Source organism: Ictidomys tridecemlineatus, chromosome 1 (assembly GCF_052094955.1).
Source record: "Ictidomys tridecemlineatus isolate mIctTri1 chromosome 1, mIctTri1.hap1, whole genome shotgun sequence".
NCBI classification, from domain to species: Eukaryota; Metazoa; Chordata; class Mammalia; order Rodentia; family Sciuridae; genus Ictidomys; species Ictidomys tridecemlineatus.
In genome coordinates this window covers 223,498,245-223,525,886 of record NC_135477.1, presented here as the reverse complement: position 1 = coordinate 223,525,886, position 27,642 = coordinate 223,498,245, and the positions used below count along the sequence as shown (strand labels likewise).

At 34.9% G+C, this 27,642-nt stretch overlaps 1 protein-coding gene across 1 annotated transcript in view; it reads left to right on the top strand.

Annotated features, from left to right (window-relative positions):
• The window catches only part of Itga1 (integrin subunit alpha 1), a 151,686-nt gene that overhangs the window by 90,749 nt on the left and 33,295 nt on the right, over positions 1-27,642 (top strand). Inside the window, exons 9-16 of the mRNA XM_005319647.4 lie at positions 5,616-5,781; positions 9,407-9,480; positions 9,955-10,099; positions 17,056-17,198; positions 19,977-20,120; positions 21,084-21,341; positions 23,796-23,926; positions 25,720-25,886. Of these exons, the coding sequence (XP_005319704.1) occupies positions 5,616-5,781; positions 9,407-9,480; positions 9,955-10,099; positions 17,056-17,198; positions 19,977-20,120; positions 21,084-21,341; positions 23,796-23,926; positions 25,720-25,886 (1,228 nt within the window). The remainder of the gene's footprint in view (positions 1-5,615; positions 5,782-9,406; positions 9,481-9,954; positions 10,100-17,055; positions 17,199-19,976; positions 20,121-21,083; positions 21,342-23,795; positions 23,927-25,719; positions 25,887-27,642) is intronic.

The window sequence follows — 27,642 nt, the reverse complement described above, 5'->3', positions numbered from 1 at the left end:
ATATTATTTGAGCTAAAAAACAGAATCAGTGAGATAATGATTTTGAAAATGTAGCAGAGTGGCAATTTAGACACTTGATGTTCATCATTTTTAAAAACTTTTGCAACTGTGAAATGATAAAATCATAAGTGCTTTAAGTCCTGGAACAATCAGGGAGCTAAATTGTGTCTCTGTATGAATATGTAAAAACAAATCACATCATTATGTACAACTATAATGCACCAATAAAAATGTGGGAAAAAATTTTTAAAAAGTCAGAGAAAATATTCAGAACTCTAAAGAGTTCAGCCTACTCTATTTTTCAAGAAAATTCCTTTTATTTATAAATAATAACCAAATATTACTCACCTTATTTTTTTAACAATCAGTGATATCTATTTCTGTTCTTTCAAAAGTATGAACATTGTAGGAAGGGAAGAAAAAAAATCATCCATAGATAAAAGTTTCTGGACATAATTGATTCACTGTGTCCCAGGGGCAAGGTATTCCTTATTTTATACTAAGATGACCTGATTATGAACAACTTCTGACATATTTTATATATGGCATATAATATATAAAAAAAATTAGAACATCTATTACTTCTCTCATTTCCCCCTCTTGTTATTTTTACAAATTTTCATTTGCCAATTATTGTTGAGTCTTTGTTACCTCTCCTGTTGCTACAATGTACCTATTTTGATTGCATTCATAGTTTAAAAGAATTCACAGGACCCAGCCTTCACTCAGAGAAAATGTCCAAATGGTGGTGACATTTAGAGTCTATAGCTGATCCCTTTAGTCTGCAAAGCCAGTGCATGCCCAGTGTGTCCCCTGGGCTTAGTTTCAGAGGTGGTGTCATTTGTTCTTCTTCCCCAGAGGATAAGGACTGGCATTCCAGATGTCACAGATGCAGACTCTGAATAGTATTGAACATCATTAAAACTAATAGCACTAGGAAAAGTTGACTATAAAGAAAATATCAATAAATGACTTCTTCAGTTTAAATGAATCTTGCATTTTACATCATATATGGCTATATTTTCAGTATTTTCTGCTATTAAACCACTGCTTCCTTTTGGTGGACCCCTAGTTGATAATTCATAACATATTGCCTCTCATCTAGTCAGAAACAGACCTCATAATTCCATGAATTTCATGGAGAACCATATATTCACAAGTTTTTTTCTATTTTAATCAGTGAATTATTATCAGACTGTGCTCAAAAGTGGTATAAATAAAAATTTAAAGGAAAATTTCACTTAGCAAGAACCCTTTTATTATTCTTTTCTAATGCATGTTTCTTTTTCCTAGTGAAATATGTTTTGTTATTGTGGCTGGCATATTATTTGGGCTAAACTCAGAAATAAAACAATTCTTTTACTTCCTTTCATTTGTGCATTAACACAGAAAGATTTTAGGATTCTCAAGATCTATATATGAATACACCTAAAGTTCTGCTTCCGTCATTTCCTGAATTCATCCTTCTACTCCATCATTTTTTACCCACCATTTGAAAGGTTTTGCCAAGAAATAGCTTCCAAAATTATGGGCTATTGATAATGTAAATTCTCTGTGTCAAAACTGTGAACACTTCCTGTCAAATTTTCAAACCTGGTGAGGGTACTTTGCTGGATTTGTGTCCTCTACTCCATGGTCTGTTTCTTGAGAGTGTTAGACTTTGTTAGCATGGGTCTGTTTTATAGATTCTAATTCTGGAAAATAATAACTCTTAGATGTATTTTACCTACAGCTTTCAAATGAAAAGGAAACATCAGAAAGTATCCTAGAATTTCTTCTATTTTTTTTATAAAGACACCATACTTTATGTAAATGAATTGTATACTTTACACTTGATACATCTTCTTACCTCAAGGAAATTTCAATTCTGAATGTCTATTTAAGGTAAACAATAGCAGAATTCCAAATGTTTGGGCTTGACATATTTTAATTGAGTAATTCAGAGTGCTGTTTTTGAAACCCTCTTGTTCATTGAAAGCTGTGTTTTTACAAGCTAATAGACCCTTGGGTGAAGAATCAAAATATGTTTCTATTTTTTTTAATCTATAATGTAAAATAGTTAAAAACAGTTTGCAAGTCACAGTGACTTCAGGAATGCTTTTCTTTAAAACATGTACTCCTATAATTGTATATATTATGCCTTATTTTCATTCTACAAGCATGTCACTTGAGCTTTTCTTTTCTATTGAACTTTATCCACTTGACTCTGTCCTGTCACATAGACAATAGATGTCTGATAACATTCGCATCTCAATTAACAACTTCAATCATGCATAGTACAAAATTCATTAGATGTATTCTCTTTTTTAATGTATATTTTTTATTTATATGTGGACACAATATTTTTATGTGGTGCTGTGGATCAAACCCAGTGCCTCACGAATGCTAGGCGAGCACTCCACCTCTGAGTCACAACCCCAGCACTTAGATGTATTTTCATAGATGATTATCAACTTATAAATGAAATGGAAGTTAATGGGGCAATCCAACAGGTAAACTAGAATATGCTAAATAGGAACCAAGGAGGAAAGATGGGAGTTTTTCACTCTAGCATATGTCAAATAACTTATAAGACTGAATTAGGTAAATCAATAGAGACTCAAAGAGCCTCACATAATTCAGAATATATATGAATCTAAAAGAAACCCATTAACAACAAAAAGATTGACAAAGAAGAAGAAGAGGAGGAGGAGGAGGAAGTTGTTGTTCAACATTGTGTTTAGAGAGGAATACCATGGATATAATGTTCTTCTGAAACTCGAAGACTTTGATTTTCTATTTGACTCTGAGTCATATGCTTCCCAGATATGGTGAGATACCTCTTTGTAAGAAGAGCATCTTGATAATTGTTTCTAAGTGAAAGAGAGGATTTGTTCAATGTAATAAGAACAACAGCCATTGGCTTTCACTGATTGAAGCAGTTTTCTAGTATATTCTCCACTAATTCTCTTCCTCCATCAATCACATACCTAAAGTGGGAAAAAGTGTCAGTGGTGTGTTTTTAAATGTTAACAGCTACTATGTTTAGCACTTTCTTTTCAACAAAGTAGACAGGGAGTTGATTTTTATTTTTTGATGTGATTTTTAAGCTTCTGGATTAGACCTTCCTAGCTAAAGTCTAGATATCCTAGCAGAGAATGATTTCAAAAATTAAAAACCTACCTAAATGGTAAGCTGATTACCTTAGAGCTAGCTCCCATTTTCTTTAACATCCTGCCTCTTCAAAGTAGCTCTTCTTCACAGATATTAGCACATTACACCTTGTAACCACCTTTAACAGGTACTGGAGCTAGGAAAGTGATTTTCTTGGGTATCAGGAGTCAGGAAGTTGTCATGAAGACCTCTACTGTGGGTACATGTGGCATTTCTCTTTGCTAAGCACTGATATTCCCAAGGGAAAGGGGCAAGGGCATTACTCAAGCAAGGGGAAACAAATTGGGAACAAATCTACTGCCACCTTCTCTCCAGTAAAGAACATTCTCATAGTCTCACATTAGCACATAGTGTGATTAACCGTTTTTCTCTTATTAGGAAAGTGACATTTTTATTGTAAAAGAACAACTTTAAAAATATATTTAGGCAAATATAAGGAATAAACTCCTATTAGACATAAATTTTAAAAATAATAGATTATGGTACAAAATTTTCCAATTTCTTAATGTCCATATAGTTAGGCATTTTAAAAAATAGAATTTGATCCTATCTGTCTTTGTATTTAGAATTATAAACTGATTTGCATTTTTAAATTTACATATTATTTTAAAATATTTTTTACTAACTTGAATATTTTCATATTCAAATTCAAAATTCTAAGAAACTTTAAAAAAAACTGAATTCTAGACATAAAAAGCATAAACCTTAAGCAAAAATTGCTCAGTTGGACTTCAAAATTAAACATTTCTGCTCTTTATACAGTTAAAAAAATGAAAAGACAACCCATAGACTGAAAAGAACTTTTGCAAAACATATAAAGGGCTTGTATACAGAATATACCTAGAACTTTCCCACTCACTAAAAGGAAAACAAAACAAACAACTCATGTTTTATAATGGGCAGAAGATTTGAACAGATACCAACTAATGAAGAAACACTATGACCGATAATTACATGAAGGACTCTTAATATCATTAGTCATTAGGAAAATGCAAAGTAAATAAAATGCTACTATACACCAATACACTAAAACAAGTGAATAAAGACAGACTGACAATACCAAATGTTGACAAGATTGAGAGCCACTGGATCTCTCTTACATTGTTGATGGGAATAGGAAAGCCCAGCAATGATTCTGGAAATTAGTTGGCAGGTTTTATACACACACACACACACACACACACACACACACACACACACACACGACAGTAGAATGTATTTTGACATATTATATGTACATGGAATATAACTTATTCTAATTAGGATCCCATTCTTGTGGTTATACACATGATGTGGCATTTTGGTGGTGTATTAATATGAACATAGGAAAGTTATGTCTGATTCATTAGCAGTTGGTAGTTTCTTAAAAGTTCTAGTTGCTGTAAGACTCAGCACTCCCACCTCAGCCTATGTTCAAAAAGACCTAGGTACAAAAATTTACAGCTTGCTTTATTTTGTGGTATCTTGTAACTGAAAACAACCCCAATGTTCTCAATGAATAAAAGGAGAGGCATCCAGGCAGGGGAGTTCCATTCAGCAATGGAAAGGACTGGAGTGCTGATACACACAGCAACATGGATGGTTCTCAAATACATGCAAAGTGAAAAAAGCCACACAGAGAGGGATGTAATTTCTAACTATGAAATTCTGGGAAAAGCAAAGCTATAGGGACATAAAAATAGATCAATGGTTGCCTGGGGTAGGAGTGGGAATAAAGGAATTGTCCACAAAAGGCAAGAGGCAACTTTTTGGTTTGATGGAAATATTCTATATCTTGAGTTCATAGTAACACAACCATATTGATTTGCCAAAAATCGTGTAATTGTCCACCTAAAAAGCATGAATTTTACTATATAAACTGTATTTCAATAAATCTATTTTCAAGATAAACTAAATGAGAAAATCTGCTTGCATATATCTAAATAATTATTGTTAACCATATTAGGTATTCATGCCTCCCTTTCCTCTCCATAAAATAGAATGCCTCTGACTTCAGCATTTGGTTTCAAAAAGAAATGCCCAGATTTCTTATTTTCTGGGTTGCTGACTTAGATTATGACTTATTCCAATATCAAGCAACTTACTTGCTGATTGATTTTGCCAGCAGAAGAGAATGTTCTTAACTGGAATAATTCAGAGACATTCAGAAGCTTGACATTACTTTTGAAGTATTAGCTTTCAAAGAGATAGCTGTTAATAAATATGAACACAGGAATGAAAGAGAAGACATTTTCGCTCACATATAAAATGATCCTTTATGTTTTCCTACACTACTTGCAGTGTTTAATAGTTAGTATTAGACCACATATTCTGAATATTATTCTTCTTCCACAAATATGGAAATACATAAAGATTGCACTACACTAAGATACTCTGTGTTTTTGTTTACTGACAATATGTTTGAGATCCTCATTGAACATACAGAAGTTAAATATGTTCTTGCCATTTTTGTTGTGTCTTAGATTCTTGGCAGCTATAACCGAGGAAATTTAAGCACTGAAAAATTGGTGGAGGAAATAAAATCAATGGCAAGTGAACCCACTGAAAAGCATTTCTTCAACGTCTCTGATGAACTGGCTCTCGTCACTATTGTTCAAGCTCTGGGAGAAAGAATATTTGCCCTGGAAGGTATGACTATTTCTCCTCATCCTGCATGTTCTCTCTACAATTCATACTCAATGTAATCGAGTTTTTGAATGTATTCCTAGCATGTCACAAATACGTTTTCACTGTGCACGGTAGCTGGCTGTTTCATATAGCCCTGTGTCTATTAGTAACCATCTGTATAAGAGCATGATAGTGCTGTTACAAGAGCCTATGAAGACAATGGTCAGTGTAGATGTGCAAGAACAAAATTGTTCCCGTGCGCTGTTTTTCTTCTGTGACACAGGCCTAGACTGTGAAGCTTCTAGCTCAAGTTTTGTTTTTCCATTTGTTTCTTTGTTTGCTTCACTCTCCTTTGTTCTGCTGTAATGATTTCTTTGTTCATTTATTTTTCTCTGCATTTTGCTCCTTGAACATTTTAATGGTCTTCACAGAGAGAGATCTGCCTCAAGCCCCATGGTGGTGAGACTTCAGTTCACTGAATTATGTTGCATATTTGTAGAATTTTCTTTGATTTCTCAGTGCTCAGGATATTGAGTCACAATGATCCCTCTTCTGCCTTGGATGGGGGATGTCAAGTAACAGATTACTTTGGAAACTAAAAGTCTTCAGAAATGTTATTCCAGGCAAACTGGCATAGCCTCCTTCTTCACATTCCATGATGATCTGAAGTCTCAGAGAACATGCCCTGCTCCCCTCCTAGGAGGAGGAACCACCAGATAATTCTTTTTTCCTTATTCTGCATCCAAGTCCAGTTGACCCTCTTTGTAAGGAAACATTCAAAATTGTGGTTTTCTATTTCATAAAAGTAGAAATCTAAAAGCTGCCTCTCAGTTTTCATGATATCAAGCAAGACGTAAAATGGGAAAGGGGTGTTATTGGAAAAAAAGTGGGTGGGTCATTCTTGAATTCCCAAACATGGGAATTTTTTAATTCCCAGCAGAGGCTGGAAAAATGCAGGGAAGTAACTAACACAGAATATTAAACTCACAGAAGAAAAAGAAAATTATATAAAGTGATGGCTTTCAGACTTCTTCTGAACTGACCCATGATGATGAATATGTTTTCCTTGGCAACCCAGCACACACATATATGTGCATTTAAAAATAAAACCAAGTTTCACAAAAATAATTCTAATTATATGAAATGCACTATGATAATTTCTGATCTCTTTCATTTTACTCTATTCTCTTTTAACAGCAACTAAAAAATCCTCACCACACTTTTCCTGTAGACTTCACAATTGGGTTCATAATCAGTACTTAGAGAGTTGATTCACAGATAATGGGGATTGACAATGTAGGCAGAAATGTCTCCCTTTTTCTCTGGCTCCTTTCCCTCTGAGCCTTCAGAGAAAGGACTCTAGAATTATTCATTAGTTTGAAGTTGCACTTGCTTCTGAAGGACTCAGCTGTCCTGTACTCTGTGTACAAGTCATTTTTATGTAACTTTGGTATTTCCACAGCCATCATAGTGTCATTTATCAACAGTTCAGGTCATGAGTTTGCCTGGACTTAAGGAAATATGTAAGGCCTTCTGAGTTATTCTGCACTTTTAACAACCATAGGCCAACAAACAATCTGTAAAAATAACTTAATCAGTCATATTAGATAGCTAAATATATAGTATCATTTCTATATATTTTCTTAAGTAAGCAAGTAACTATAAACTAGTACAGGCAGAAATGAATCCCAAATCCTCGGGGGTGGTGGGGCTCAATTTCCCTGAAATGACATTAGCCTACCCACACAAGTTCCACATAGGAGTGCCCCAGTATATTTCAAGAAGTCTCTATGTGTAAAAATAAAAAGTGTTTTATAAGGAACTCCACAGACTAAAAACATCTTCCACATCTTTGTTGTTGCATAATGAAAGCTAACCCAAACCAGTATTTTGACTAGATTATTTCTTGTTTTTTTCTTAATGAGATCAGAAGTGGCCTTTTTCCTTGTTACTTGGGAAACATCCATTTCCTGTCAACATTTATCTTCTCAGGGTAAATAGCTACAATTATGAAGGTCCTGCTTGCCAAGCACAATGCCACCTAATGAGGCAAGCATGCCAAGTACTTGCCTAATGAAACAGGAAATGGTCTAATGTCTCCCTCTCCTATCAAGCGTAGGGGAAAATGATGCAATTCCTAACCAGAAACTGTGCAGGAGTCAGAGTGGTTAGCTCAACCTCCAGAACAGAACAGGGAGCGGTTCAAAGTCAGAAGCTCAGAGAGAGAGGACAGGCTCTTACATGGTGCCAATATGTCCAGTGGAGTGTCACACAGCTTCTCTCTCCTGGTTCTCAGCTTCAAACAGAGCAGCACAGTGCAGGCTGCAAACATGCACAGTTGGCTGCTGGTTTCTTACTGTTGGTCTTGCAAAGACAAGTGAGGAATTCCCTTTGAGCTCTATTAGAATACATGTTTAACTTGCTGGGTGTGGTGGCTCATGCCTGTAATCCCAGCAGCATGGGAGGCTAAGGCAGGAAGATCAAAAGTTCAAAGCCAGCCTCAGCAACTTAGTGAGGCCCTAAACAACTTAGTGAGAACGTGAATAAAAAAGAGGGCTGGGGATGTGGCTCAGTAGTTAAGTGCCCTTTGGTTCAACCCACGGTGCCAAAAACAACAACAACCACAACAAAAAAAACATGTTTAACTTAAAGTCATTGAGAGGGCAATAAGTGCTAGAGATTAAAATGATAATTTGAATTCTTAATGATTATCCCATTAATCTAGTCCCATAAAAGGCAATTTACTAATGGATTTGTTGATAATTTACACCAGTAAATAAATAGTAAATGTGTTTCATTTCACATATTTGATTATTCTCATGCCTCAATGGGAGGATAGACTGACTTTAAAAAAAAATGTTATTTTAAACTTATCTTTAAAGCCAAATGAATCAGTAACTCCCTACTGGAAGCAAATAAATCAACATTCCCTTGGTTCCCTCAGGAAATTGTGGCTTTGGGTTCCTGAGTATTTGAGAATAATTTGGGAGTATTGTACTTGGAGAGAATGCTCTGTATTGTCTCTGCATTTCAGTGAAGCACTTCAAAGTGGGCACTGGATCCTTGAAATGTACATGATCAGGCTGCATGTGGACTAGAGCCCTGTTAAAAAACTCCCCTCCTGATCTGTGAGTGATACCCATAACCAGAGATATAATAAATGCAAACTATGCATTTAGGGCCAGTTTTATGGCCTGAAATGTGGGTGGGACTGGTGGAGCTGGACACCTCTTTAAATATGTAAATGAAATTTTTTCAGCCCTGTAAAATATCAAGTAAGTTTAGCCTACACAGGATCCCCAGGTCATAAGGATGAAAAAGGCTTCCTGCTTCTGTGATGCAACTTTAACCAGGTGAACTCAAAGCCATATAGGAGACACAGTGTGCTGCAGTGTAAGAATGCAAGTTTCTTCAGACTTCCAGCAAGGATGGGGAAGCTATTGAATGAGAATGGAGCCGGGAGTTGGTTCACAAACCTGTCTTCTACTCAGCTCAACCTAGAAATTTTGGGTTGAGAAATGTACTACTGAAAGTGTCTGAGATGTTAAAAGTTGTGGTTAATAAGATATCAGGCTCTACTGAGCAAGTCAGCAGTGCAGTAAAAGGCATTGTTAGTTACTTATGCTGATCTTTTCCTATGTTATAGCTACATCAGACCAGTCAGCAGCTTCATTTGAAATGGAAATGTCTCAGACTGGCTTCAGCGCTCATTATTCACAGGTATGTTGATCACTTGGCAGTAAACGAAATACCTTTTTGCTAGATTACTTCCCCTCAAATTAACACCCAGCCATCAGTATTACAAGTTCTACTTGTGGTTTCTGGCATGAGCAGTTATACAGACCGTGAGGATGTTTTCTAATCCAAGTAGGAAAATGGCATTTCACAGTCTTATTATTAGGAAAACATTGTCTCACACAACTCATTACATGTTACTAATAATTGTGAACTAGCTAGTCTGAGCTTTGTATTATGTAATCATATATCTGGCTAAACAAAATACTTAATTTATTTGCTTCAGACATGGAGTGTCTTTTTCTCAGTGTTAAGATAATCAAGAGTCTTGCAAGAATTCCTTAAACTTCTAAGACTTAGGATTTAGGATACCCAAAATAAAGCAAAAAGGCAAGATTAGGAAACATAACATTTGTAGTTAAATATTAAACATTATTGCTTTCTCTATTTGTGTATAAGGACTGGGTCATGCTTGGAGCAGTAGGAGCCTATGATTGGAATGGAACAGTGGTCATGCAGAAGGCTAATCAAATCATAATCCCTCAAAACACAACCTTTAAAGTTGAATCTACCAAGAAGAATGAACCTCTTGCTTCTTATTTAGGTAATGTTTGAAGGCAATTGACAGAAGGTTATTTTTTATTTTTTAAATGTTTTAATCTTTAGTGCTATTTGCTTGTATTTCCATAGGTGCAAACCATGTAGTGACAACACCTCAAAGAATTAGGTATTTTAAGGAATCCATAAAAGGTTTAAGACTTCTGAAGAGCCTTAGCAAGTTGAAGTTTCAGAACCTGGAGGTCAATGTTTCTCAGTGGGACCCTGTAGTTCAGGGAATGATTCAGGCTATGTGCACTTTAAGAGGTCTCTTTATGCCTGGTATTTTCTTTAAATTCAAGAACTATGGACAGAAAATGAGTAGGTAGAAAAAGAGACCTTAACTTCTCTATTCTGAAGAATAGATTCCAATATTCTCTTTCATAACCTTTACCATTAGTTTTTTTATATAGTTTTAATTTTTAAAAAGAGAATTTTAGCCTGGCACAGTGGCTCTTGAATATAACCTCAGCTACCAGAAAGGGTGAACAGGAGAACCCTAAGCTCAAGTTCAGCCTGGGGCAATTTAGCAAGACCCAATCTCAAAAAGTAAAAAGTTAAAAAGGGATGGCTAGCATGCGTGTCTAGCATGTACAAGGGCCTGTGTTTAATTTCCAGTGCCCACACACACACATGCATAGAGAGAGAAACAGAGACAGAGACAAAAAGACACAGAGACCCAGAGAATTTTAAGTTGATTCATCATATAACTTCTTCTCTCATAGCTCAGTGATGTAACCTCCTCTTGCTTTCTAATGACTTCTAGTTACAAGGAAGAATATATATGGTACCATTTTATTCAGGATCTGTACCAGGATCAGAGATGCCAGGGGTGCTAGGGGGCATCCTCATCAATGGAAGAAGATCTCAGTGAACAGTGGGATGGAATGGCACCTCTGGGTGTGCCTTCCCAACTCTCTTTTAGCAGATGTTTTTCTGGCTCCTCTTTTGCCCCCGGGCATATGTTCTTGGTTCTGGGAATGCTGCAGTAAACAAATACCTTAGCCTTGAAGTGTTCACATTTTAGTCTGTTGGCATTCCTCTGAGGGATCTTTCTGTCCTGGAGCAAGTCTTGTTAGCAACATAAGCCAGTTTCTTTCTACTTTACGAGGAGAGTGGCAGGTTTTTACTGGTATTCCCATATGCCTCCTTATTTAAGAACACCTATTAAAGAGATAGGAGGATATAAAAAGAATAAAAGCCTGTGTTATAGATAACTAAAAATATAATGGTGATCAGCAGTAACAATGTGACTACTCTCTGAACCACATTAATGAAAGTCTAGTCTTCTTTCCTATAGAAATCTCATTACATTGTACCCTGGTCAGACAACAGCTAGAATATCCCATTGTTTTTATCATCACATATTTCAAAGGTAAAATTATAAACTAGAATGTTCCAGTAAAAGATTATTTAGAGAATACAGATCTGTAAACCACTCCAGCAAAAGTTCCCTCTCCCTCCATAACTTGAAGAAATTGGGGGTGAGACAAGAAATCATACAATGTACATCTTTGAAATTTGGCAAGTTTGTGATGTAAATTCGGGAAAGATTCTGTGAGACTGCTCAACATGAAATGCCTTGGAATCAAGAAGCAGTTCAATCAGAAACTGCTTCCTATCTTAGATAGAAGAATTATAGACCAACTACCCTCAAATATAATGAGTAGCACATAAATCAGTACAACTCCTTATGAAAGGGATTTGACAATGTGTTTACAGAGTAATAAAAAGTTCACAACATATTGACCCAGAAATTTCACTTCTGAAAATCTAACCTAACAAATCCAACATTTAAGAATGCCATGTAAACAGTCACTTTCATTTTATTAATATATATGGTATTAGAGGAAATAGCATTATCCCACATGTCCAAAAAATGGGAATAATGAAGTAAATAGTAAATCCATTTATTGGGATCTTATATGCCCATCAAAATAAAAGTAATGGGCATATGCCATGTAATGCCATAATACTAAAGACCTGATACAGTTCTGAAGCTGTCATTTAAAGACGGCTCTCAGCTGTAGATATTTGTCTCTCCCTGTTCCTATGGCCTTAGCAACACTTCAGTTTATTTATAAAGTGGCAATACTTAAATTGATATATAATTTAGGCTATTAAAAAAGATTAAATTAAATAATGACCATAAGGTGCTTAATACTATGCCTGACAGATGCTAATATTCAGTAGGTGTTTTATTGGTATGTACTGTTATACAATAAATATTCATCTTACTATCATTGTAATAAGTAGAATAATGATTCACAAAGATGTCTGTGTCCTCATTCACAGATCCAGGAATATGTTTGCTTATGAATCAAAAACTTCTTTGCAGTTGTGATTAAGTTAAGAATCTGGAGACGGAAAGATTATTTCAGGAAATCTGGCATGGCCCATGGTAACCAAGTTCTTAAAATCAGAGAACATCTCCTGGATGTGATCTCAGGGAGCTAGAATTATGTAAAATGGTTAGAGAGGCGATGTTGTTGGCTTTGAATATGGACAGGGACCACTAGACATGCTATATATGTGGTCTCTAGAAGCTACAAAGCTCCAAGAAACAGATCCTACCTTTCCTCCAGAAAGGAACACAGACCTGGCTACTTGTGATCTTAGCCTGGGGGAACTTTGCCAGATTTCTAACATAATTGTAAGATAATACATTTGTAGTATAATAAGCCACCAAGTTGTGGTAATTTGTCACAGAAGCAATAGAAAACTAACACAGGTATATTATATATAATAATAACAGTAGCTGACATTGATATTACAACTTCTAAGTACTGGATATTTAGAAAATTAAAAACATTTTGTGAAATCCACAAACAAGTGTGACATGTTCTCTACTTTTAGGAAGTTCACATATTTAATTATTAATTTAACAATCCAGAATTTTTGGTATTCTGAGCTAAGGACTATATGATAAAAGTCCTTAAAACTAAATAAACTGTTAGAATCCTAAATCTGTTATTCCTCCAAAGCTTTACTTATTGATTTATTGGTTGATTAAAGAAGAATTAGAGAATTCAGCATTTAAATATATCATCACAATTAAGAAAACATTAAAGTAGCCTTCATTTCTGACTACAGTACTTATATGTCCCCTCTTACCAATTATACTTCAATAAAGCTGAGAAAAGTACCAGCCATATCTGTACATATAATGATATATGAACTTTTTTGCATGTTTCCTACAGTGTGCTGAGATGATACATATTGTTTCACAAATCCATTTTATTAGCTTAATCAAAATTTAGAGTGCGTGATATTTTGCCAACATAAAGTCTGATATATGTAAACTTTCTTTCAAAATAGAAAAGAACTCAGTAATTAACATGTGGGTGGATAGCTTGTGTTGTGGGATTTTCCCCCAGTGTTCTAAATCTGGAATGAGGCTTTCAAAATGTTTTCTTATGGACATTGCAAATTAAGAAGAGATCGAATATTTCATTTTAAAATCCATACAGATTGCAAACAGTGAGACCATGGAAAATCTAATGGAGGAAGCAAAGCAAGAGTTAGATACTGTATGAAAAAAAATCCTCTGGAATCAATATTGATCAAAACAAAGTAGGAATGGAAGCTAATGAACATCTCTATCAGGATATAGTCACATACCCTTATTTATTTATTGGTTTTTCTCTGCTAGAGATTGAACCCAGGCCCTTGCACATGCTAGGCAAGCACTATTCTCCCCGCTCTGTTTAAATTTTTTATTAAATTTTTGAGTCAGGGTCTTACTAAGTTGCTGAGGCTCTCCTTGAAGTGGTGTTACTCCTGCCTCAGCCTCCCAAGTAGCTGGGGTTACAAGCTTGAGCCACAATGCCCATCAATGTGGCTGTCTTTCTGTAACTCAGCAAACTGCCTCAATATGTGCTTAATATATGCTTAGTAAGTGGGCTTAATGGTGAGAATGCAGATGAGATTGTGTTCCTCCACCCACAGTTTGCTGATTTCTAATCAGGCCAGACAGATTCCAAAGGAAGAGGAAAGACGTGAGGCAAAGAAGTGGAATGGAGACAGATCATGCCTGTTTCCCATGACCTCACCAGCTTCTCACGCTTCTTCCAAAGAGTGAATTGTGGGAGCTGACCTCATTTACTGTTCATAAATCCATGCATTGGACGAGGCCACCCTTTTCCCTCCTTTCATTTTATGCTTTTCCTTTTTAAGAAACAATATTAAGCATGAATGTTTATAATTATTTGCCTTATTAAAGTTAGGCTACATTTGTCTCTTTTTCTTTTCCTTTTATTGTCTTTGAACACTTGAGCCCCCAGCAAAAAGCTACTGGTAGTTACTGTCCCTGTGATTTATAAGCCAATATTTTCCATTATCAAGTGCAAATTATTAGAGTTAATTAAGTAATTGTACAACTCCAAGTCCCAAACATAATTTTCAACTTGTTTTCTAAAGAGTCATTTACCCATTTGTATTCACAGCTCTGAAAATCACACAAAGTAATAATAATCAACATATTTTTAAAACCCTTGCACTATCCCACTCCTTTCTTCATATTTCTTAGTAGAATGGCAGGAAATAATGCAGTCTTTGTTTTGCACATCTCCTTTTCTATTTTATGTATGCATAAACATGACCCTAAAATTCTTACTCTTAAGCAATATTGCCACTAGTAATATAAAAAATAATACATTGTATGTTTGAAGAATATTTTGCATTGTGTTATATATAACAATAGAAAAGAACTCAAAGAAAAATGAACAAATGAAAACGTGATAAAACTACTCATAAAAGATAATATGTCTAAGGAATTGTGTTCCCTCAGCACTTGTAAGAATTAAGTGGTACCAAAACCTCTGTTCCTCTTTTAAAAATTTGAGACAAAGTAGAACTAATACTTTATAGTGAAATACTTGTTGAGTAAATTAGAAATATGGTCTTTTTGTTGGAAATGCTGTTCTATGGAATTTTGAAAAACAATCTGCTTCCTGCACCACTAATGAACAGCTCTGGTTATTAGAACAGTTTTTTCCTTCTGGAGAGTTGACATGTACATAAAGTCATTTTTACGCATTGATTTAGCTATGTTCTCTAATGACAGAAAGAATAAATCTAATTCTTGACACCAAAAATAATAATCATCTAACTTACAGTCGAAATTCGAGTTCTTTCCCATAAATGGCCTGATGTGATCTCTCAAAATAGTTTGCTATACATTTGACACAGTAAGCCCTACAAAATCATGCAATTCAAGATGTTAATATCTTATTCTTTACTTTAAGAATATCTATTAAACTTTCCAAGCCATCATGTGTATGCATACCTAAAAGGACACCAAGTATCTGAAAAGTTACCTTACAATTCCATTGTGCATTATTCCATCATTATGATGGTGCCATTCGTAGGTGGGCCCAATCAAAGGTGGATGCCCAGAAAGAGTGCTGACATTTTGCTGTGCATACTTAAAAATGCAGATGGTAAAGCTGAACTCAAGGGTTTATGGGTAGATTCCCTGGTCATTGAGCACATCCATGTGAACAAAACACCCAGATGAACTGGGTGTGTCTACAGAGCTCATGGTTGGATTAACCCATTTATAATCTCCCTCTGTCACAATAGATAATCCTGACTGCAACAAAACAAACTGTACTTAAACCAGGATAATAGATTACACAGAAGAAAAAACAAGAATCAAAAACTTACGGCTCAGGAAAAATTTGACATAAAATACATGGAAATGAATGTAAAAGTAGGGGGGAAAAAAAAAACAACTCCAAATTTTGGAGAGCATGAAAACTCAACTAAAATAGAGTGGCTAAGTGAGGTGGTGCATGCCTGAAATCCCAGCCATTTGGGAGGCTGAGGCAGAAGGATGCAGGAGGCCAGCCTGGGTGACTTAGTGAGACCTTGTCTCAAAATAAATTTTTAAAAAGGGGGCTGAGGATGTAGCTTAGTGGCACAATGCTTGGCTAGCGTGCACAAAACCCTGAATTTAATACCTGCCCCTAAAAGGATGAATGATCAGACATATGAAAAACTAGCTCACTAATAATCAAATACAAATTAAAATTAACACCGTACTATTGTTAGATAATGTTTAACACTTATTAAAATATTTAAAAATTTACATAATAAGTCAGAATACTTGGAGACATTTACCAAGTATCCCCAAGACTAGTTGTGTCCCATATAACTGTTCATAAGAATAAATAATTAATAGAAATTTTTGGAAACAATTTGCCAAAAAGTATAAGAACCACTAAAGACTTGAACTAGTAATCTGTTTAAACTTACTGTCAAGAAAAAATCCAAAAATAGAAAAAGTAAGTAAATGTTTAATAAATGCTTAAAAATGCAGACAGTAATGCTGACTCAAGGATTTAAGTTTAATAAAAGTAAATAAATATTTATTTTTGCAAGTTTAGTACAATAGCAAACAATCAAAAACCACCTAAATTCCAATATTCCATCAGGGAGTGGTCAAGTAGTAAATTTAATAACTTTATGTTTGAACTCACAGAAATAATATTCACCAATTAAGTTACAATTTAAAATCAGGCTTCCAAGAGATAAAGATTTATATTTCCTATAATCCTAACAGTATGTTATCATTAATGTCTACAGCACAGATACTTATGTCCAAATAGAATATAATGGATATATTCCAAAATGGTGAACTAAGAATGGTAAGGGGCTTTGTATACCTTTTTTTTTTCTTTTTCTATCATCACTGTTATATCATTTGTGCCTTTAAACAATGAAAAACTGAGATGGGGGGGAGGAATACCTTTCCAGAACAAAGTTGTTGTGGTAGATAATGAAAAGTTTCTAACCAAAAGAAGATTTTATGTGCACTTAAAAATTATTATTTTCAGAAAAGCAGAAATCCATTTAAAAATAAATCAGTGATTCTCCGTAAGTTGACAATCTAAAGTCATTCATAACATATTACATGCAGACTTTAAGGGACCAGATATATGTCTGGAATCTCTTTGGTAGGTTACACAGTAAATTCTGCCACTGCTCCTGGAGGTGTTCTCTATATTGCTGGACAGCCACGATACAACCACACAGGCCAGGTTGTTATCTACAGAATGGAAGATGGGGACATCAAGATTCTCCAGACACTCAGTGGAGAACAGGTAAGCTTGAAAAATGTTTCCAATTAGTTTCTTCACATTCCATGTATGTCTCTGTTATTCTAAATCTTCTAAAAGCAATACCTGCATAGTCAATATCCACCGTAACCAGGGTTACCTATTAGATTCTTTGAAAAGATGTAACGTGTCTGTACCTTTGGCCTCATAAACACTGCAGATGGATGGAAGTGAAGATAAGATGTAGAGATAATAGGGGTAGATGCAAAATATGTACAAGAAAAGAGATCTAAAACATTAAGAATCATAAAAGTGCCAGGGATATAGACAGTATATTCAGAAAGTAGAAAGATTATTTTAAGTTAAGATTGGTGTAAAAAGCCATAATAAGTGTTGGAATTTGGGGTGAGTCTAGAAGGAAAGATAAAATATAGATAAGTAGAAAGGAAAGTAAAAGAGAATGTTAAAAAGATAATGGGGACTTTATTGTGTGAAACATTGAATCACAAACTAAAAAGTTTGACTTATACCCCCAAAGTATTGGGAAATTGATTGTAACACAAATTGGAAAATTATTATTAGATTACACTAATTACATTAAAATTAGATTAAGAAATTATACAAAATAGGCAAACATAAATACTTATAGTACTTTTTAGACCAAAAGAATAGCATTTATCTATGATATTTGTTGTTGTTGTTGCTGTTTGGGGGATTTTAATAACTTGGGTAACGTTTGTCTATTTTTATAGTTTTCTGAATTTTCCAAGTGTTCTACAATGAGAAATTATTAACTCTATTCTGCAGTCCTCAAGGGGGTTCTTCTTAGGGCTCAGTAGGTATTTTATCTCAGTAAACTAGACCAGCACAATGTACAGCCCAGGTGCTACAAACTTACACAAGGCAGGTGTCTACAACTGCCCTGGCTCAAAGTCCTCTCTTCATAGGAGCTGGTATTCTTTACGACAGTAGCACAGACATAGTTTACAGGGTGTCTTCAAAGGGCAAGCTAGCTACAGAGTCACCACCCAAAGAAGCCCAAAATATGTTACCTCTATCAGGTAGAGTTCACTCCTGATTCCACATGACCTCAGTACAACATTCCAGCCATTGCTTGATTTCACCACCATGTGATGCTTGACAATATAATTGGAATCCTATCCTCAGCTGGTTCCCAGGAGAATCTCAGAGTACACCAGAGGTCAGATTCTCATATACCACGCAAAGTGTTTTTATCAACTCTTTGCCACATTCATGCTCACAAAATGCATCAGCAATAAAAATGAAGCTGTCGTCTTGATTTAAGGATGATGTAAGAACCTAAAATAATATATTAACAATCAAACATGGAAAAGGGAGAGGTATAGGCACAAATAAAGAGGAGTTGAGAAAGTAAAATAAAGCATTTTAGATGACATCTTCCGTCGATTATCTTTCTGTTAATTGTCTACAGGTGAAAAGAAGTATAAAATTTTGTGGGAAACTGCTTACTTGAGTAGAGGAAAATAGCATGAATGATTTAAATCATGAGTGATTTCAGTTTTAGGCCTGCAAATCTAAGAGAAATGTGGCTCCAGTAGAACAAACAGTTGTAGTATTTTTTTAAAAAGTTTAAAAAAATGGTATTAAGATTTTGATATTTTTTTGTAGTAATAAGCACAAATTCAGATGCTTGCAGATGTCAGTAAGGTAAAATAAATGAGAAAAGCTGCTGGGCATTAAACACTAAAAAGTGGGGGAACCCTGGTCAGCATGGGGAATAAAAACGTGATGTTGACAGAGCCCACTATATTTTTTTAAATGTTTGTGATTAATATAATATTGAAAAGCCTTCTAAGCCCTTCAAGTCTGTGAGAAAATTATCTTCAAAAGCCATAAAAAGTACATCTCACAATATCTATATGTCTATCAATGCAGAATTTGAGCCTCAAGGATGAAAACAGAAAGAAATGTACAATATGCTGTGAACATGTTTGGGAAGCTTTGGTGGTCTAGGGTAAGAGAATAGAAAGGAAACCTCAGATCTGGGCTCTCAGGGAGGCCAAAGTTTAGGGGATGGGACCAGCAAAGAAGAAAGAAAAAGGATGATTGGTGATATAGGAACAGAATCATAAGAGCAAAAATGAAAGCACAGAATCTGGGATGGGAAGTGTCAATAAGAGAGGAACTAAGAGTGTCAAATATTAAACATATTTTAAAAGGTGATTTAAGCATTTAGATAATGAAATGTGAGTTCCTTGCTTTTCCCCCAAATAGATCTCTATCTTTAAAAAAGACAATATATTGCTGCAAGGGGATGGCCCCCTGTGATCCTTTCTTATTTTTCCATCTTTCATAACTGCTGGGACAAGACTTACCTATTGTTAAGTAGATAATCATCTAAGACCATGAGATAAAATACCCTACAGTATCCCAAAACCAGTCAGCTCATTTTAATGCATTTATTTCATAATTTCCTATTACTATACTTAAACATATATAAAACCATTTTAGAATGCCTTCTCCTCTTTATCCATTTTCCTTAAAAAAAAAGCCATTGTAGTATTATCTATCTGATTTGTGGAGAAAGACAAAAATCTAAAGAAAATCGTTTCTGTTACTTTTAAGCTATAAAATCAGTGACATCTATTTCCCCTCAAAGATGAAATAGACTGATATTCTTTAGCTTAAAAAAAATACTCAACCAGTTTCTATATTTCATTTCCTTTGTCAACCAAACATCAATCATGTTCTAAATTGAAAAAAGTAAGAAAAATGCAGATTTTAACTTCCTTGAGAATGTCTGATATTAACCGGGCTGTCTTGTTTTGTCTTATGCCCTAGATTGGTTCCTATTTTGGTAGTGTTTTAACTACAGTTGACATTGATAAAGATTCTAACACTGACATCCTTCTGGTCGGGGCACCCATGTACATGGGAACAGAGAAAGAGGAACAAGGAAAAGTGTATGTGTATATTCTGAATCAGGTAATGGTATCTGAATTTGGTATCTGAAACCCAGGAAAACCTTTTTCCCTTTCTTCAATTTTGAATAATGCATTTCTGATTTTTTCATTCAATTTAGAAAAATGAGCAAAGATTTTAGCTCCCGTTCATCTCACCAAACTCTGTTTTGAAAGGAATATTTTAAATGTTAATTAAATCATTCCAACCCTTAGATATTTTCTGCTTGGAAATATGAAGTGCTGGTTGGTTGGTTGGTTTGTTGTCAGAATACATAGGATAGAGAAGATGAAAATAAAATTCACTAAACTACTAAATAAATTCATCTGTAAACTATATTCATCCTTGAGTATCATTAGAGATGTAGTTGGTTGGACGGTAGAAAAGAGTTAGTTAGATCCAAATCAGTGACATCAGATGCTTCCCAGAAGACACTGTAGTTACTTTTTTTAAAAAAAATTTCCTCCAAGAAAATATGTTTGTTTATTTGTTTGTTAATAAAGAAGAAGAAGAAAATAGGTTCTTGAGCACCTTGACTAGTACTTTGTCCTTGCTTTCTGCCCCTGCCTCCACCCTCGCCCCCCAAATACACACACACACACTCTAGGCAGCTTTAGAGAAAGTTGCTTTCTGAACAGCATGTATTTCCTCTTTGTTTTATGGGGGAGAATTGAAGAGAGAAAAAGAGCACAAAATTTGACAGAAACTGAGGAATAAAAGAATCAGTTGTTTGTATTTGAAAATATGCTATTTATTACAAACTCATTTGATTGTGTTAAAAAGAGATTCTTAAATTTCTTTCTGATAATTCTACAATCTCTTCTTTGGAATCCCCAACTTTGCTTTCACTTTTTAAGAAATTTTACAAACTGTACTAGTAATGTACAGATGGTTCTTAATAGTGTTAATTTCGCATGCACTTTAAAAATCTACTCTGCTCTTCTAGTGACAGAAATCCATAAGTATCCTGTTTATCTTTTTTTCCAGACAAGATTTGAATATCAAATGAGCCTGGAACCAATTAAGCAGACTTGCTGTTCATCTCTGAAGCACAACTCATGCACAAAAGAAAACAAAAATGAGCCTTGCGGGGCTCGTTTTGGAACAGCAATTGCTGCTGTAAAAGATCTCAATCTTGACGGATTTAATGACGTCGTGATAGGGGCTCCTCTAGAGAATGATCACGCAGGAGCCGTCTACATTTATCATGGTAGTGGGAAGACTATAAGGAAAGAGTATGCACAAGTAAGAAGTTAAACCTACAAATCCCCACCTTCTAATGCTGAGTGGCATTGCCTGGCTACTTAATGAGCTATTTGATTTCTTTCTTCTCACTCTGTTGGGAAACTCAATTCTAATTCTCTCCTGAGAGGTTTTTTTTTTTTTTTTTTTAAGAATGATTCCTTCTCATTTCACATTTTTATCTGGTTTCTTTTCTGTTATTATTTGCCATATCTCTAGGATTTGATCTTTTGAAATGGCAAAAAAAAAAAAGAACACTTCATTATAATGCTATTTAATATCTGCAAAGTGTTTGATCCTAAAGAGAGGGTATTTCTCTGAATAAGAGAACAATAATTATGATTTAGCCAATAAAGGAGGTAAGAGTGAGATTGTTTTCATATTTAGTGTTCATATTGTTATAATAAGATGTCATTAAATTTATATTTGTGGATTAAATTGGCATATTTTCATCACATAAATTTGAGTTTCTGAAGGTCTATAATTTTCTTGTAAGTAATCCTCATTGGAAGAAAATTGTATAAGAGGGCTTAATCTGCAGGGGATTCCTGTTCCTCCTGTTTAAAATTTATTATCCATTAATAGCTCTAATCTATTAATTTAATTTCCTCATACATGAGAAAAATATTAATTTACAGAAATGCTTAATGTGGTACAAAAACAAGAGATTTTGAAGTAGTTCTAATGTAATTGTTTTTCTGTAATAATAGTTGGTTAGTCATTGAATAATTAATCATGAATAAAATAAAACTCACCACTTTCTAGCTTATGTGCCATGAAAAGAAATCATAACATTACTTATTTAATTTTGCATTTGAGTGGTCTCCTTGGTTCTGTAGTCAAGAGAGTTCTCAAAATCTATTATGTATGGTAAAGTGTTGAATTTTTCATGAAGTCATAATGACATTAATAGTGAACAAACCAAAGGGTTATTTCAGTAACAAAGTTTCTGTTCATTTGATAAATGATTTGTTTCTGTTAAAAATCGTCATGGTATTAAATACTTCACTAAAGACAGGCATTATTAACCATTGGGACATGATGAAACCAAGAAATGCAGGAAGAGGTATCTTTCTTTTGTTCCACCACTTTTATTCTTTCACTATTAATCCTGCTAATTCAATGGAATGGCATTTGAAGAAGAAAAAAGAAGACATTTTGTCATTTAATGGAACAGATTTTCATAAGAAATTTATTTTGTAAAATAGTGGTAAATCAAAATGAATCTTTAAACAAAAATAACAAAGCAGAATATTAAAGTTAGACTCATTTAATTATCAGCAAAATGCTTTCCCAGGGAACAAGTGAGGATGTGTTTACTTGTTTCCATGAGAACCAGAGGTGCTGCTTGTGTACAGGATAATCAAATGGAATTAAGTCCTCCCAAACCATCTCCTTATTTGTTTGCTGAAAAATGTGGAAAGACTTTCCAATGGGACATACAATTTTTAGCATGAGAAATGTTTCCAATTGGTTTGCCTTATTTGGCTTCTTGTTTTCTGTTATTTAAGTAAAAAACAAGAAGATGATAACACCCCAAGTTTAGAGGGGGTCTGTCAGTCCTGCCTCCTTGCCAGCAGACTTTATTAAATTAGTATCATCATATACCAATGCTAAGTCAAGAAGTGCAGATATCTATGTATGGTGATATAAACAAATCAGCTCAATATTCACTTCTACCTACATTGAGAATACATGTGAGTGGAGTTGGTCTATTGTGACCTTGACTTTTAGGACAATTTTTGGCACACAGTAAAAAAGACTGAATATCGAATCATGGCATGATGGCACATGCCTGTGATCCCAGCAGCTAGGGAGGCTGAGGCAGGATGATGGTGAGTTCAGAGCCAGACTCAGCAAAAGCAAGGCATTAAGTAACTCATTGAGAACCTGTCTCTAAATAAAATACAAATTAAGTTGGAGATGTGGCTCAGTGGCAAGTGTCCCTGAGTTCAATCCCTGGTATCCACACCAAAGAAAAAAGACTGAATATTGAAAAATGTACTTGATGGAATATGTTATTTATAACCAGACACAAAGTTTAATGAACCTAAATTGACCCCTAGAACAATCCTCCATTCCCCTACTTGCTTTTATAATAGGTTTTTTTTTCAAGATTTTCATTGCCTTTAATTATCTCTGTACAATGGGATTAAAAAGTAACTAGAAAGGAGAGTCAGTTAATCATTATGTTTCCCTTGAGAATACAAGATGATACTACATAATCTTTTCCCTTCTCTGTGGTGCTAATCATTCTGAAATGATTCTGTCTGTACTATAAAAAGAACAATATCCTTTGGGAACTTCTGAATATTTCCTTTTGTCACTACATGAGGGGCCTCCTGTTTCACAAAAAAAGTTTGGTTTCAATATTTGTTAACCAATATAAATTCCCAGATTATTTGAAGCTCTTTTGCACAAACTCTAACATAAAATTCTCCATTGGGATTTTCACAGCATATTCCATCAGGTGGGGATGGAAAGACACTGAAATTTTTTGGCCAGTCTATCCATGGAGAAATGGATTTAAATGGTGATGGTCTGACTGATGTGACTATTGGGGGCCTTGGAGGGGCTGCCCTCTTTTGGTATGTATTTTATAACATCTGATTAATCCAACAGTATTTCACAAATAATTCCAGAGCTCAGACTGTGACTGGAACTCATGCCATAACAAATTTCTTCTACTTCCTTTTATGCTCTGTCATGCAAATACAAATTATTCAGTGGAATAAGTTGGAGGAATCATTGAATCTTAAAAAACAGAGAAGCTATATTAAAGGAACAAATAGAATGAACTCTTAATTTGGAGATCTATTATATACTTAACAATAAAATAGATATTCTGTTTTGGGGAAGATGTGTATAAATAACTTTGAGTTTTATACAGATATTAGGATAATCATATCTTAATTCATTTACCTGATTCACAGAAATACACACAGTCCTTGTCATAGCCCCAGCTGTACTGACAGCAGATAAAGTAAATGGATACTGGGACATAAAGAGCAAGTTTTGCAATGCTGAAGTAGGGGTTGAATCTGAGGACAAATGGCAGATGATGAATAGAGGTAGTCAAAAACATTCAAATAGTGAGAGTCCTGTCACATGGACTAGACTGAGCCATAGCTACTGTAAAGATCTAGTGAAAGCAGAAAGAATGTATAGGGTGGAAAGTGGTCAAGGTGGCCTCATGTCTGGAGAATCCATACTACTAACAGGAAATCAGACATGTCCATTCATTGCTGATGAAAGGGTAAACTGGCTGATATTTTATACAAGTTTTAAAATGTGCATGCACAGTCAGGCACAGTGGCACATACCTGTAATCCCAGCAGCTTGGAAGGCTGAGATGGCAGGATCACAAGTTCAAAGCCATCCTCAGCAATGGCAAGGCACTAAACAGCTCAGTGAGATCCTGTCCCTAAATCAAATACAAAAATAGGGCTTAGGGATGTGGCTCATTGGTTAAGTGCCCCTGAGTTCAATCTCCAGTACCAAAAACCAAAAATGTGCATTTATATACATATATGTATATATCTATACACATATATATGCTTGTGTATATGTGTAAGAAGGACCTGTATGTTTATATATGCATATATGTATGTATTTGCATAAGTCTCTATTCTTTTGCTAATAAATAAAACATTAAGGATACTAAATGTTCATGGCTATTACTGCTGAGGCAGAATTATGTGATTTCTATTTTTTATACATTTCTATGTTTTTCATGTTTCCAGTGAATAAATTGTTTAAAAACTATCAAAAAAAAAAAAAAGAAAGAAAATGAAAACCATGTTTGACCACAGATAATTGAGACTGGGAAAAGCAAAACATGGAGAAGGAATGGAGTGCTATGTGGTTTTTCTTCTTAAAGTCAATTTAAGATTTAAGTGAAATAACACACATGGTTAACACAATGCCTCAAGTGTTACTCTGCTTCTTCTTCCCAGACATAGGCACAGCTGAACCCACAAGAATAGACAAATCTCTTAGTCTAGATGAAGGTTAACTGGGGCCCACGAGTTTTCTAGGGACCTCTGGACCATTTCAAATTGGGGAAACAAACTTAGAGATCCCCCAAATGTTGTTTTGGTTCTGAGCTCTTCCCCGGGCACTTCGTTTTACTTTTTTCCCATTACAAGCAAAACTAGATCCTAAGACTTTAAACCAAATGCCCAGGATATTTCTAAAAGAGCCTGGATCTCCACAGAACATAAGATACATTCTCTTCTCCATCGATGACTCATTAGAGGAAAGGATTCCTCAGGATGTACAAAGGAGACTCTTCTGATGCTGTCACATTGCACTGCCAACTTGATGGCATTCATGAAATGCATAAAGGTGTGAGTGATTTTCATTGTTTATGTGTTGGCAGGTCCCGAGATGTGGCTGTAGTTAAAGTGACCATGAATTTTGAACCGAATAAAGTGAATATTCAAAAGAAAAACTGCCATATGGAGGGAAAGGAAACAGTGTGCATAAATGCTACAATATGTTTTGATGCAAAATTAAAGTCCAAAGAAGACTCAATTTACAAAGCCGGTAAGCTTATTTAAGCAAGTACTTTGGGGCACAGTGAAATCCAGTAGAATTTGGTACAGGCATATCAACTCAGAGGCAGCAATTTGAAATGGACTTCAAAAAAAGTCTGTTTACATGTTTTTTGTTTTTTCAATTTTCAAAGAATCCTCTCCCTTCTTCTGCCCCCTCCTGGAGAAGATTGATATTGCAGGTGACCTAAGTACTTAACTCCTTTTTTTTTCTTTTTTTAAAATTTGTTCTAATTAGTTCTACATGATAGCAGAATGCATTTTGATTCATTGTACACAATTGCAGCACAACTTTTTATTTCTCTGGTTGTACAGGATGTAGAGTCGCACCATGTGGGTATACATGTTCCTAGGGTAATGATGTTCATCTCATTCCGCCGGTGTGTCTGCCCCCTTCCTCTTTCCCCTTTTCTCTCTCCCCTTTGCCCCAATCAAAGTTCCCCAACCCCCTCTCATTATGTATCTCTTATCAGAGAGAACATTTGGCCTTTGGTTTTTTGTGATTGGCTTACTTCACTTAGCATGATATTCTCCAGCTCCATCCATTTGCCTGCAAATACTATAATTTTTATTCTTTTTTAATGCTAAGCAATATTCCATTGTGTATATGTACCACAGTTTCTTTATCGAATCATTTGTTGAAGGGCATCTAGTTTGGTTCCATAATTTAGCTATTCTCAACTGAGCTGCTGTGAACATTGATGTGGCTATGTCACTATAGTATTCTGATGTTAAGTCCTTTGGGTATAGACTGGGAGTGGGATAGCTGAGTCAAATAGTGGTTCTGTTCCAAGTTTTTAAAGGGATCTCAATACTGCTTTCGATAGTGGTTGCACCAATTTGCAGTGCCACCAGCAATGTATGAGTGTATCTTTTTCTCCACATCTTCACCAACACTTATTATTGCTTGTATTCTTGATAATTGCCATTCTGACGGGAGTGAGATGAAAACTTAGAGTAGTTTTGATTTGTATTTCTCTAATTACTAGAGAAGTTGAATACTTCTTCATATATTTGTTGATCAATTGTATATCTTATTCTGGGAAGTATCTATTCAGTTCTTTAGCCCATTTATTGATTGAGTTACTTATTTTTGGGGTGTTAAGCTTTTTGAGAACTATACAATGAAAACTATGGAATGCTAAAGAAAGAAAGGCTAGGGTTGTGGCTCAGTGGTAGGGTTCTCACCTAGCACGTATGAGGCCCTGAATTCAATCCTCAACACCACATAAAAATGAAATAAACATATTGTGTCCACCTACAACTAAAATAAATATTTTTTTAAAAAAAAAGAAAGACATTGAAGAAGATCTTAGAAGATGGAAATATCACCCATGTTCCTGGATAGGAAGAATTAATATTGTCAAAATAGCCGTACTACCAAAAGCATTTTACAGATTTAATGCAATTCCAATTAAAATCCGAACATTCCTTATAGAAATAGAAAAAGCAATCATGTAATTCATTTGGAAAAAATAAGAGACCCAGAGTAGTCAAAGCAATCCTTAGCAAGAAGAGTGAAGCAGGAGGCATCACAATACCAGATCTTAAACTATACTATAGAGTTACAGTAACAAAACAGCATAGTGTTGATACCAAAATAGACTTGAAGACCAATGGTACAGAATAGAGGACACAGAGACAAATCCACATAAATACAGTTATCTTATACTAAACAAAGGCATTGAAAACATACATTGGTGAAAAGATAACACATTCAACAAATGATGCTGGGCAAACTGGAAATC